General features: G+C 34.4%; 1 protein-coding gene across 1 annotated transcript; it reads left to right on the top strand.

The window, feature by feature from the left end:
• The first annotated feature begins 1,674 nt into the window (after positions 1-1,674).
• Positions 1,675-11,305, top strand: LOC137404819 (uncharacterized). Its single transcript, XM_068091047.1, has 15 exons — positions 1,675-1,723; positions 3,337-3,491; positions 5,034-5,067; positions 5,440-5,570; positions 5,822-5,941; positions 6,112-6,273; positions 6,606-6,826; positions 7,179-7,645; positions 7,935-8,075; positions 8,298-8,407; positions 8,673-8,845; positions 9,187-9,957; positions 10,236-10,434; positions 10,766-10,886; positions 11,094-11,305. The coding sequence occupies exons 1-15, from the start codon at positions 1,675-1,677 to the stop codon at positions 11,303-11,305; spliced, it is 3,066 nt and encodes a 1,021-aa protein (XP_067947148.1).
• Positions 11,306-14,428: the final 3,123 nt, after the last annotated feature.

The raw sequence follows: 14,428 nt of genomic DNA, 5'->3' as shown, positions 1-14,428 counted from the left end.
CTCAACCCGTTGACTGCCACTATTAGAGCAAACCTTACTCTATCAGCATTATTAACTACCTCATCATATCTGCTCACACTCTCAACTTGTAATAAGAACTCTCTATCAGTTCTACTAACTGCATGTCTAGACATCAGGAACTTATGCCCCTTCACAAGCCTGTTCTCCTGTCTACCATAATACTCCTGCAACTGAAGCAGGGCTTTTACTGGGTACACTAAAGTATCCTTCACCTTGTAGATAGCAAAGAAGGTAAGAGCAAAAAGCATAGAGGTTAACAAGAGATATTCAAGAGTAAGCAGACAGCAGCCCACCCTGATGTGTTTACCAACTGATGGTAAAAAGCTCTACCTATTTCCTGGCTACACTCCTCCACTACCTGAAAGACAATAAAACACTTTTCTGATTGCCTATTTTATCACAAACTTTTTGGAATTGTAAATAGTAGACAACTTTCAGCACACGCTGCTATAATGTATACAGTACGCGCTCCTACAACGTAAATAATACATTCCAAGAACATTTACATACAGTACATACTACCTGCTCGCCATTTATCAGTATCCAGAGGTCAAGGTTAGAATAAAAGAGAACTTTCAACGATACTCCAACTCGTGACATTTAGATTGGTGGGCCGACGCTGTAACACCTGCACCAATCGATCCCTTTTGTATTTATGAGCAATGGGCAGCTACCCAAGTCTATGTATTTTCAACACATCTGACAAACTATGACGACAAACTAGATTGTTGCCCAAGTTGTTTCTGTATATAATATTAAGCTTTACGCACATTGTTTTTTCTTTCACAAGTCTTCACGTTGTATGGAGTTTTTACAAAGGAGGAAGCAAAAACTTCACTTAAATTTTCTGTGTTATAAGTAATTTATGTTATGGGAGGTATATGTTATAGGAGCAACTATACTGTACCTCCTATAAAGTAAATTACACATCTCGAAAAAAAAAAATTTTTTTAAGTTTTTCTATTTGTATTATGTAAGAAGCTCTATATAATCCGTAGCCTGAGTTCCATAAATGTGTATTTGTCAAATGATGTCAGTTAGGTGGAAACAGCCCAACACAGACAAAGCAGCACAGGCTGTTAACATACTGATTTGTTATTGATACCATGTGCTGGTTATTCACTACTTCTATGCAACCAAACATATTTCACAGGCTGTTTGAATCACATTAAAAAGAACAGCATTTCCAACAGTGTTTTCTTTCTTTAGTCATATACAAAAGGGTTTTTATATATAATTTTTACAAGAGTTACAATATATTTACACAAGAGTTATAAATAATATTCATTAGTTCAGATTATCAACAAGCATTAAATTGGAGTTTTTTGATTTTGGACGACAATTTATCAATTTGATTGGTGCTCTACTACCTGTATTGTTTGAGCGTTCAAGATTTTGCCGTGGTTGCTGCCAGTCAAAATTTTGCATCGGTGAACACCAGAATCTGAATATCAGGCTTTGTTAAAAGCAATCTTTCAACATGTTTCATATTCATTGCCAATGTTATACTGTACCAAAAATGTATGTATAATTTTTATAATGGCCAGGAGATAACTATAAAATAAATGTTTCGTTTTCAAGGAGTTATCACACCTTAAATCTAATCTTTCGTGATTCCGTTATACTCATTCCCGTTGAGCTGAAACCCCTGGAATGCCAAAGGTCATTCGCGAGTACGAAAGTCCAGTCGACGCCATGTTGAGTTAGCGTTTGAGTTAATTTCAATGCGTTCAATGTGAGAAAGCAATCTAGTTTCAGATTTAACAGCTATGTAAGATCACGAATACACCGCTAAATCAAAGGAGCAGGCTACTGAGATTATTACTAATAATTTATGTAAGAGACAGAAGGGTGTAGGTGCACAGTGCTATTGCTATTCAATGAACTGCAAAAACCGCAGGAATGGACTTTCGAATGAAAGGGCATGACATTTCACAAGTGAGTCACTTCTACTATTAGTTCTATTACTATTGCTAAAGTCTATGACTACTACTAGTTAGTACTGCCACTAGTTAGTTTTACTACACTAGTCACTGAGTGAGTGAGAGTCGATCAGTGTCACTACTGAGTGTACGAGTTTGACGGCGTGTTGTCAGTAATTAGATAAATTTATAAGCTAGTGAGGGAACTTTGTCTTTCTTCAGAACAATGGTTTTTTATTATTTGAAATTTTTATTACATTACTTTTTAAGAACTACAGAGTACAAACCATCGTGATATTTTTGAATAAATATTTGAAAAAAATGTTTGCAGTGCCTATAATATTATTTATTGTTGTACCTGGATATAGCTAGCAGCAAGGAGATAAGAGTAATAACACTATTATTATTACTACTGTTGCTAACTACTACAGTTTCATTTTAGATTTCTTTTAGATTTAATTTTACATTTCCAAACAAAATAACTGAAAACTCTTTTTATTTACAATGGTAACGCGACTGCAGAAGAGTGAATAAGCCTGGCCCTTGGGCACTTATCTGTTACGAACATTTCAATGATCCATGTTTTGACAGAACAGGTCAAAATATTTGACTGAAACCAGATGCTGTGCCATCACTGTTTGCACTGCCCAGTCATTTAAAGGTTTATTTTTCAATGATTGAATTCAAAATAATATTTTCAAGCACAGTGCTGCTAGGTTGTTCAACTTAAAGGAGATATATCTAAAAAAAATTCAGAAACCTCAAACAGCATGCAAAACAGCTACAGCTGCCTCAGTAATTGCTTATGAATATGTCTGCAGCTTAACAGAGGATGCTCATGTGAATTTCTCTAGTAATACATCTGTGGCAATGGTTAGTACTTCTTTGCAGTATTTCTGTAGTTTGTTTGTTGTCATTTCTATTGAAATAATATCATGGTTGCAATCCATTTTTGATCCATGCTTGATTAAGAAATTTCCATTAAGTTTTATGCCTAAGATGTGTGTGAATGACTTCTGGTGAAAATTGCCACATTTTCATTTTACATAGCAATATGGTTGCATTTTGACCTATTTTATTTTTGCTTATTTTATTAGCTGTATTGTTGTATCTTAAGGGTACTATGTTTATGTGAATAGGACATTCATTTTTGTTGATTTTATGTAATTGTTATAATTGATTCTTTTGTTTAGGTGGTTGGAATAATAATCCTACTGTTACTCAGTTTAAGGCTACCTTTCACAAACTTATCAGCAAATGTGGTGCAAAATCAGATACTGGTAAGACAGGTAATGTTACTGCACAAAACGAGATTCTCATCATACAGGGTACTCCAGAAGTTGATCAGTTTGTAGAGCTCACAATGGTTTCAGATGTCAAATTTATGTTATAGGTAACAGTGTAGTCTATATAGATGGCTACATTGTGCAAAAGCTAACTAAAGTGCTGTCACGTGACATTGGCCATCAGTCGCTGGTTACCACTATGTCAAGTAACCAGTACCCACATCTATATACTCTACTCGAGCTACAAAACAATGGAGGATTGGTGCGTTCATTAGGCGGTGTCATCAGAATCCTGCTAGTTATAAATCGATACTTTCGTATTAAGGCAAAGCCAGATCCACTCCATTGTGTGGTGTATGTTATCAGTAGTGTAGGATCTAGTGATGTGCTATGCCTTGGGAAACACCTTACGGACACAGCAGATGGCATATCCAACGCTGCTTTGTTGATGAAAACCTTATTCAGATGTTTTATGATCTCTGACAGCATCATTATGCTAACACCGTGAATTCAAACTGCAAGGTGCATCTTTGCGGCATAAAATACTAAAGCAGTACTTTTTAAAGGCCAGTAACAATGTAATCACTGTAATATTCATCTGCAGCTGTGGTTGTGCTGCTATTTCTAATCTGATTTAGTTCTAGGAAACTTTGATGCACCTTGGCTCAATATCCAGTGGTATACAAATCTTCTTTTACACAGTTTCTGTAACGTGTATGTATAAGTTTAATCTGATTACACTAATTTCTGCATTTCCTTGTTTGCATTATTTTGATTATTCTTTATTACAACTGCTTTTAATTCTTGTTTAGTTGTTGCAGTAGTTTATTCCATCTTTTACAGATACTGTATTATACATTTCAAACATTCATGAGCTATTATCATTTTAATCTTGAAAACAGTTTCTGTTTTGGCAGAATATATGTTGTTTTTATCGAAATACTTCACAGGCTAAGTTTCTCCATTATAGTTTATGCTTAAGTAATATAATTTTTAAAATAATGGAACAGTTGTTATTTGCCTGGATATATCATTTGCTGGGTTTATGCGTCTGTTATATAACAGTTTGTATGAATAATATGGTGAACGAAAATCTATTTTACATCTGCTTATCATATCCCACTCCATATGTTATGAATCGGTTTTCTTTTATCAGGGAGCTTTAAACGTTGTGTAGGAGGCGTTTTCATTAACACCCAGCTGAAAAATAACTATTCAACGTGTACGTTTCTGTCAGCTTTCACTGTTTGTTTACAAACGGAACTAGTACACGATTAGCTTTCCAATATGGCGCATGCATTACGTATCGCTATCAATGTAAAAGTCACGTGATTGTAATTTCATGGCTATTTCATTGCTATTTCAACGCTCGTTCTATTGTATATAACCCAATATCCTAAAGTTTTGTCAGTTATGTTTGTTACCGTCGCTACATCGTTGTTACAAACTAATGATATCCAATACTGTGTCTGAGACGAGTATTTTAGAGCATTGGCTAAAGTAGCTACTCAATTATATTGTTTCAACTCCGAACTCGGATTTTTCTATCGAAAGGCAAGTTCGCTGAGCTTTTCATTGGTTTATTTCTCGCAACGATTTGATTGGGTTTCTGTGTTTTGGCGAGTTCAGCTAAAACCATTCTACATGTTGGCGAGGTTGGCGAGCTTACCGAATTTTAGTGGTTGTTGAAATGCCTGTGTTTTATTTGAACTCCCTGCCTGAGGCACTGAAACTAGTAGAGCAACACGAAACTGCACATAGAATAAAATATGTGAAATATGATGGGAAGCTTAACTCGTTACAGAAAAAGATATCCTCAGCAACCATATCTGTGGAAGGTAAGCAGGCCTACCTAAAGTAAAATAAGATAAGAAGCCTGTTTTTATTCTTGTTTTTGGTTAATTTTGCTGTATTGTTGTTTTAGTTACAGTTATTTTAGCTAATTGTCTTGTCACTGAGTCCGGTTTTGCTAACTTACTTTTATTAATCAATCAAACATTTCAATTCTGGCCAATTCTTCTGCATGATGAATTTACAAGAGAAACTGTTGTTGGTAGCAGTAGTAGTAGGCCTAGTAGTAGTAGGCTTAGCTTATTTAAATACAAACAAAAAAATTTTTGTGAATGGAAGTCAATCCCATTCATTTATTAACAGTAACAATATCAATATATGTATTCAAGGCTTAGTTCCAGTTTAATATTTTGTTTCAGAACTGAGTAAACTTAGGGTTTGCAACTTTGACGGCATAGCTGGTATAAGGTATGGCTCTGCTCAGCTAAATTGTCAGCATGGACCTGACCACAATGCTTCTAAGAAGATAAAGGAGGCACAACAGTCTAAAGTAAGTAGACCTAGTGATAGCGATATTGATTAAGGATGCCTTCGAGCACGGCATCACCAATGAGATCCCTCAAATAAAATAAAAATAATCTCAAATAAAAATTCTGAGAAAGCCCTTTTTAGGGACCAGTCAATAGTCATGGTTGAAACAACGCCATATTATACTATACTATACTGTATAATTGCTTGACATTGTAATTGTAGACTACAACTTAATTACAATATGTTTTCTTCAATATTTTGTAATTACAGGCAGCAGAGTCTGATCATTCCTCTCATAAAGGTAAAAGGAAGTTTATTCAGGACAGTTGGAAATTAGAATGCCCAGCGAAAGTGGCGATATTGTGCCAAATAATTATCAATGAATATAGGGTAGGTCTTTGCATTATGATGAATTAAGTTTTCAATGTATAATTGTATACATGCATAATGTATAAAAACAACTTTGCAAACATTTTAAATGGACTGCTTACATTGCAACTATCAATGATAACCTTAGTTGCCAAATGAAGTGTTGCTATGCAATCTTACTTTTTTTCTAGGCTGAAGATTTTAAAGGTAATGCGCAAACTAGAAAAAGTAACATGGTAAAAGCTGCTGCTCATGCCCTAAAATATCCAGAAGAATACAAGCCAACCACTAGATTTAGATTTGTTGTGACATTGCCAGAATTACATGAACATAACTCCCATCCAGTTGGTGAGGTAAGTATGAAATGTTAATAGGAAGTCCAACTCAAATGTCGAGTTATTATGTAGTTAGACTAAACTTTGTCAAATTTTGTTAGACTTACTATTGGAGTAGGCCTACTCATGTCACGAATACTAATTATTTCATGCCCATTACTTAAAGGGATCTATACTATGCTAGTGCCTGATCCAGAGTTGAAAGTTTAACAATACTCACATTACATTTTTAAATAGATTATATGTAAGCATATTTAGTACTTGAAAAAGATAAAAATATAAAATTAATATCTTTATTAAACAAGTGACACACTGATAGCTACAAGGAATGAGGAAATTATATATTGTAGCACTTTGGATATCTGCCAATGGATGAAAGAGTTCGGGATCGGGTTTCCTATATTGTAAACAGTTTGCATGTCACGAACACTAAACTGGTTGCGAGACATTTGGAAGATTTTGTGGTAACAAATATATTCAAAGGAGATCCTCCTCATAAGTCAGACAGACGTTTCTTTCCTTCCATGAAGGATCTGAAGAACTGTGTTGACGGTGTCACTGCTGCCAACCAGTGAGTTGATTTCAGTTATTATTTTAAGAGTAGTAATCTATTGAAGCATCATTACTGCTAGTATGAAGAGATTTACGCAAGCATGTAAAGCGTATAGTTGGGACTTTTTATCTGGTATGCTAGTTATTTAATTACTATAATACTACTTATACTACTCATGTATAATAGTACGCGAATTGAGTGTTAGTAAAAATATTCATTGTAGATTATTGCTATGCTCACATTTCATGCCAACCTGACTCCAGTCAGTACTCATCGCTGCGCTGCTGTCTAGTTTACAGTCCTTTGCGTGTTAAATCCAACATAGCATTAATATGTTTATTTAAATATAGTGTAATATTTATTTGTGTAGTACCCATTCAGATGACCAAGACAATATGCACGAGATTCTCAGACGACTCAAACCAGGTCATGTATGGAAATTTCAGAAAGCAGGAGAGATGGGTACTTCTAAGGACGATTCACCCAAAGATGAGTCTTCAAGGGACATCTCTTTTAAAGACGATCCTACCACAGATTTTTTATATGTCCATCAAACTGCTGAACAGCAAAGACTGTTAAGGTTATATGGTAACGAAATTTGCCTGTTAGATGCCACACACAAGACTAGCCGGTATGGCATGCCACTCTTCTTTGTAGTAGTGAAAACAAATGTGAACTACCAAGTAGTCGCATCTTTTATGGTGGTTGAGGAGACACATGAAGCAATTAGCTCAGCGCTGTTGGTTATCAAAGGCTGGAATGAGGCATGGAGTCCAAAAGCCTGGATGGTGGACTGTTGCGCTGCTGAGATATCAGCTGTTGAACAGGTTTTTCCAGGTAGGCCTGCTATATGATCTACTAACTAACAACTTTATATTGTCAGGCGTATTAGTGTTGCTAATGGCATGCTTACTGATTTGACGTATATACATTTATATTAAGTTTGTTTTTAATGCATTTTGAACAGCACTTTGCTGGGCTCAGTAGCTTGGCAGTTGTTACTTATATGAATATAATATATGACATTTTAATTATTGGCTGTCTATGCATGCAAAGCTTGTTCCACTTTTTTATTACAATTGTTTTTTATTCTTATCTTGCATGTGTTTCTCTGTATGTGTTTTAGGGTCATCAGCACTGATTTGCGATTTTCACAGGCTCCAAGCTTGGAATCGTTGGCTCGTAAAGGGAACGAACAATATTTCTAAGCCTGTGCAAAAGCAGACGAAGGTGTATCTGAAGGCGATAGCTATGAGTGCTACAGAAGGTAATTGACAGATGTTTTGTGATTAATGTCAAACATCTTAGAAGTGGACTAATGCTAACGTTTGCTTTATCTACGTATATTGTTCATTTTACGTCATAAATGTTATCAATTTTGGAAGAATTACTTTTCATTTAATTTTTGTATTTTGTTGTGTTATAAAGAATTATTTTATTAATTTAATTCATCTAATATTTTGTTTTACTATTTTTATCTTTTTTTCAGATCAATACAACTCTAATCTGTGTAAGCTCCTAGAAAGCAAAGAATGGAAGGAGAATTCAAATCTTCAGAGATATTTGAATCAAACTTGGCTTGTAGGTGACATGCCCAAGGTTAGTATTGTTATGTTGTGTTATATTACATTGCAATTCATATACTGAATGTTCAGTACGCAATACGTATTATTGAACATAATAGTAAGCAACGAAGTCATGATAAAATATTATTAGGCCTATATCAGATATTGAGTATTTCTACGTTTCATGCTAATTTGGTAGTTTCAGCATTAGAAGCGAAGCTGCATGGCAATATATTGTTGGTTAATATTGAAAATGTGAAGGTAACATTATTTATGACGGATGGTTTATTGTGTTCCAGAGATGGGTTCGATGCTATAGAAAGACACAGCTTTTGCGTTCAGTTAGGACTAATAACGGCATTGAAGCTATTAACAGAGTAGTTAAAGCTGAGATAGTTCAGGGAACCCGAGCACAAACTATTACATCAACTGTCACTAAGCTTCTTCGGTGGCTTGACAATCACTACAACAGGTATGTATAAAATCATATTATGGGTATTGCCCCATACACCACTAACGACTGTCATATCTATATGGCGCCTAATATATTAGAAAATAAGGTATTTGTGCTATATAAAATGAATAGTAGTCGTTTCAATAGGGAAGGTTGTGGCGCTAGCTGATTAATCTGATTGAATACCTAGTCATGTGTATGCAGTTTCGTTTTAGATATTTAGTTATTTCGTCAATTGAATTAATACATGATTCTAATATACACATATGTAATGTATCAATGACTAATTGTGACTATGACTGTGTATGTTTTGAAAAATTTTCTATCAACTTTTTTCAATAATTTATGTTTTTACGCAGGTATCTAGAGAAAAATAGAAGCTTTTCTACCAAATGTAAAAGATATGCTAAAGATATACCAAAAACTCTTCATAACAGACCTCGAATATTTGTTGACCATGTTATGCGCCGACTGGAAAATGCCAAAGAACTAGCTCATTCAGATGAGGTTGAGGTGCACTCTGTAGAAATTAGTTCTAATCCAACATGTGATTGTGAGGACTTTCTCAGACATTCTTACCCATGTAAGCACATAATCAAACACTGGTTTAACTCTGATGGAGAACTGGAAATTCCATCTGATCTCCATCTAACACAGTGGATCACCTTAGATGACGGGGAATTGGATGCTGAATTGGTCTCACATTCGCAATGTTCTTCTCCCTCTTCTTCACCACCACCTTGTCAGACTGTTGCACGTAAGTTAACAAATACAGTAACAGAGAAAGAAATGGAGGACCAGGCTCTCATTAAATCATTATCAGCCATACGTACTATGTGCGATGAGATAAAGAGTTGGACCTATACTTGCTCATACCAATCTGTTACCAACAAGGTAATTGAGAAACTCTCTGAGACTAGAAACCTATGCTTAGGAGTTGAAATGAAAGGAAATCTTCCTGTAAGACCTAAGGTTGCAACACAAAGTAAAGGTCTTAAAAGTGGATGTTTGAAACGTCGCAAGAAGATTCCATTAAAGTACCGACGCAGAACTAGTGGAGTCTCCCAGTCACAACTTGACACTGTTGATACTCTGTCTGACTGTGAAGCAAATGATACTCCACAAAACAGGTATATATACTTTACATGACAAAAATATTTATTAGGCTTTATTTTCACAGACAGTACTCTTAGGTCGATTGCAATATTATAGCTTCCCATGTGTCATTTTATATGTCTATAATTACCATTATCTTAACCAAGCTGTTTGATCTCTATTAACCTACTGAAAGGTCACTCTAGTTATACAGAAGTTTAGTTGTTCTCTGTAGTGTACAGTATATCTATATAGTTACAAATATGTGTTGTGTCCAATTTAAGTTTTTTTCTCTGTTTATTTATTTTGTTAGCAGTGAACAACAGCTGACTAGGTTTCCACAGAACCCGGCTAGTAGAATACTTGATCGTGGTGAGTGGCTGACAGAGGATGACATGGAGTTAGCAATAAATCTTATGCGGCATCAGTGGCCGGATATTCTCTCACAGGCTCCTTATAATGTGCAGAGACCTAATGGATTTGACTGTGCTTCACCTAATAAATATGTGCAGGTATGCTATTAGACACTAGTACGGTTCAAATTGCAAGGTCACTTGAAGGTTAGCTTTCATGCTCCCAATTTTCTTTTTCATTTTTGTAACTGAAACATGTGATCTTTCGATCATAACAAAATAATATTTTCCTTTACTGGTAATTAATTACTAAATATTTTTACAATGTATCTAATGTCATGTTTATCTTATACTGTATTCCAATTTGTAATCTAGCAATGCTATTTTTTATGTTGTGTTTAGTGTAGGCAGGTTATAGTTCTAAACCAGCAATTTATTTATCATTATTTTATTAATAAGAATGCTAACTGTTTTGTTAAATTGATTTTAGGTACTTCATACGAATGGCAACCATTGGCTAGGTATTACCAATATTGGCACATCATCATTTGTCAGACTGTTTGATTCCCTTGCTAATGACTTGGACCATCAAGCTCTGAGGGGCATAGCTAGTACGTACAAACTTATTTTAACAAACTTACCTGACACGTCAATTCAATAAGGCTCAATATTAAATTGAGCTCATCTTTACATAGACGTTTACTTTTACAATTCAGGGATAATTATCACAATTTTTAATTAATAACCATATAATAATTAATTGAATGGAATTTTAATTTTTACCGATGTTATAACTGGAATGCAAAATATTTGTTCAGGTCTTCACTTGACGCGAGCACCTCATCTCAGACTGCGATGGGAAGCTGTACAGAGGCAGGATGGCGCAAGTGATTGCGGACTTTTCACTATTGCATTTCTAGTTGATGTTCTTATGGGATCAAATCCAACTAAGGTAAAACCTGAGCTTCTTAATCTTATTCAGCTTATTTTCTTGCATGAAAAAATAAATCGAAAGGCGAAGAATTATTAATTGAAGAATATTGTTAGTATTAAATTTATTGCATGTATTACACTACTTTTATACATATTACAGGTTTCTCTCAGGTCAAATCATTGGTTGTTACGCACCACCATTTGTTTTGTGATATGATTTCATGTTAATATGTAAAATTATATGATTTCTTGTGGTACAAGTTAGTATTGTTGGCCTTCATAAAGCTTTCTTTTAACCAATAAGCGCATAACTTGCAGTAGCTTTTATTGCTTGCTATATGATTAAACCACTAGTTAGTTGAGGAAATGTGACTCTAAATGTGTGTGTATTATTCTTCTAGTATGGCATCGTCCAGGTTTACTTTGGCATAAATAGTCATTTTATACGATCTGCAACCGAAGATTAAATTAGTTTAGTAAATTAGTCTTGGTATCATTATGCTATGCAATGTCTAATGCAAAAGCATCTACAGGTTTTGGCAAATAATTTGTAATATTGATGTCTTAAAATATCTTGAGCAGTCACAGAAATAATACATAATAGTTAGAATGTAGAATGTATACAATGTAGTTAGAATTTACAATATTCGTATTTAACTAGTGGTTTACTAAAGGTTTTTAGATGGTTGACTAGCTAAAAATGATTGCATTGTATAAAGCTTACTAACTCTGGTTGATCACAATTGGCAATGGTACCGTCATATGTAATTAAACATATTAGTTTAGCCTTATTTCAGTTATTTGTTTTCTCAAATTTTACACGTGCATGTTTAATGTTTTTACAATGCTTTAACAACAGACTTTTTACCTAAATTCTTATTAATATTGTTCTTGATGCATTTTAAATGTTGGACCATGTCTTGTCTATTAGCTTTTATCACTGAAAATCATGCTTGCATAGTGGTTTTTAACAAATCTAATCGGAGTATATGTAAGGGATTGTTGTGTACTGTCGAACTTGAAACTTTTGACATTGGAGTTGTAGGTGTGTGATTCTTTTCTTAGTATTTTTGTTAACTGTTAACAGTCATACAGGCTTGCTTCCCTTGCAATGTTGTCATTATACAGATAACATATGATCAACTTAAGCTAAGGAGCCATCTGTATCAATGTCTAACCTATGGAGAGTTTTCTCCATTTCCACGAAGTGTTGAAGGGAAAAGAAGAATTAAATCTAGGTATATTACTTTGAAGGTAAGCAAATTTCATTATTAATAATATCAAATTGGTCATTTATGTATTCGTAGCAGGAGCATCTCTAGCAATACATGTCATACATAGAGTATACATAGAGTTATACATAGAGCGTATTGCTTAGATATTTTATTTTTTCACCATATTGTCTATTTTGAATACACACTCATTTTTGCGGAATATATGGATAGCTTCATAAAACTAATTATGTGTAAATGTTCATCTAGGTGTACTGTCACTGTCGACTTAATTGGAGGAATGAAGGAGAAGAAGGCATAGAATGTGATGCGTGTAAGGAATACTATCATTTGGCTTGCATTGGCTTGCCAAAGGGACATTATGCAGGCAAGAAAACAGCCAAGTATTTGTGTGATGATTGTGATCATTGAGTTAAATTTCTTCATCTTATCAAAGTTTTGGTTTGTCCAATTGTTTGCATTTTTAACTTTTATATGGTCTATTTTATTTGAAAATATATTTTGTTGTATAAACTGTGCATAAATCTGTACATATACCTGTATATAAATATATAATCAATTTCTTGTAATAATTAAAGTGGTTCCTTCCTTGTCAAATTATTTAGCTTGTTATCATATATACATAACAAAGTGACTCCTTCAGCTGTTGAGCCTTTAGAGATAGTTATACCAAAGAGAAGGACTCTTTTCTTGGTTGAACTTCCTCTAAACTTGAATATAAAAGCTACTAAACATCTCTGCTATAAAAAAATTGACATGCATCTCTGTGCATTCCAAGGAGTTATATTTACTAAATAGTAGAGCCTTTGGTTAAATACAACAGAACTTATTAGTGGTGAATACTAAAACTTATAAAACATATATATCTTTGGTTGAGGGACAGTGCATCAAGGTATTCACTCCTTGAGTGCTTGTTATGTCGTGTTGCTTTCATTACAAGCAAAGTTACTGCGTGAGTTAGTTACTTGAAGAGGTAGTAGTGAGCAGTTGTATTGTTGCTTAGCAACCGCCGAAGCCATATAGGCTTTGGTCACGCACGTGAACTTCAATGATTATAAACAAAGCAATTAACCAATCCAAAAACTATATTTAGTTGACCAATGAAAAGCTCAGCGAACTTGCCTTTCGATAGAAAAATCCTCCGAACTCTGACAATGGCAAAATCTTTTCGTTGGTGCCCCTATATATGGCTAGTTTTATTTATCCAGCACTCCGTACCCCACTATGCAGTGTTGAAGCGACAGTACATAAATGTTTGCATATCACTTTATTGCAAAAACAATTATGCCTTTGAGTTTTGGCAGTTCTTATTGCAAATATGTTTTCACATTGGCAAACAATGATTGTTTATGTGTGCTGTACGTCTTACCGCAATTAATACCCTTCAAGGTTTTGCGTTTGGATAATTTGTTCGTTTTTTTTAAATTCTTACTGAAACTCTATGTACTTCATTTTAGATTCAGCATTTTGAATGTTGGTTATTCCTCTATTAGTTTCAATATCCGTTGCAGAATATGCAGTCACTTTCAAAAAGTTTCCTTCGCGCCGGAAATAAGCTGCCACTATGTCTGCTTAAACGGTCAACTGAAACACTTAAGCCATTTTATTACCAGGATATGTTTGAAAACACAGAGCATCTAAACCCACCTTACAAAAAGCTAACTTGTAGGTTTGCGCATTGTATTCAAAGTTTTATTGTCAGGAATTATTTAAACAGTATTTAAAATTTGTTGCAAACTTATGTTTCAAACACAGTAAGCCTAATTATTTTCAATGTGTGTATGCTGTGCTTAAGTTGGTGATATTTGTGTTTTAAAGTAAGTTGCTGGAGCTACGTGCAGATGGGTTGTATGCAAAGCTATGCTGCTGTTCCTTGTTTAAAGGAAATCATTTAAATTTTTGTTTGCTACCAATATGCTAGGTATTATAGTTGTCTGGTACAACGCATGTGTCTTTTAGTACATTTTCAATGTATAATGGAACATGCA

The sequence above is a fragment of the Watersipora subatra genome, chromosome 9 (genome assembly GCF_963576615.1).
Source record: "Watersipora subatra chromosome 9, tzWatSuba1.1, whole genome shotgun sequence".
NCBI classification, from domain to species: domain Eukaryota; kingdom Metazoa; phylum Bryozoa; class Gymnolaemata; order Cheilostomatida; family Watersiporidae; genus Watersipora; species Watersipora subatra.
This window is presented reverse-complemented; position numbering and strand designations above follow the sequence as displayed.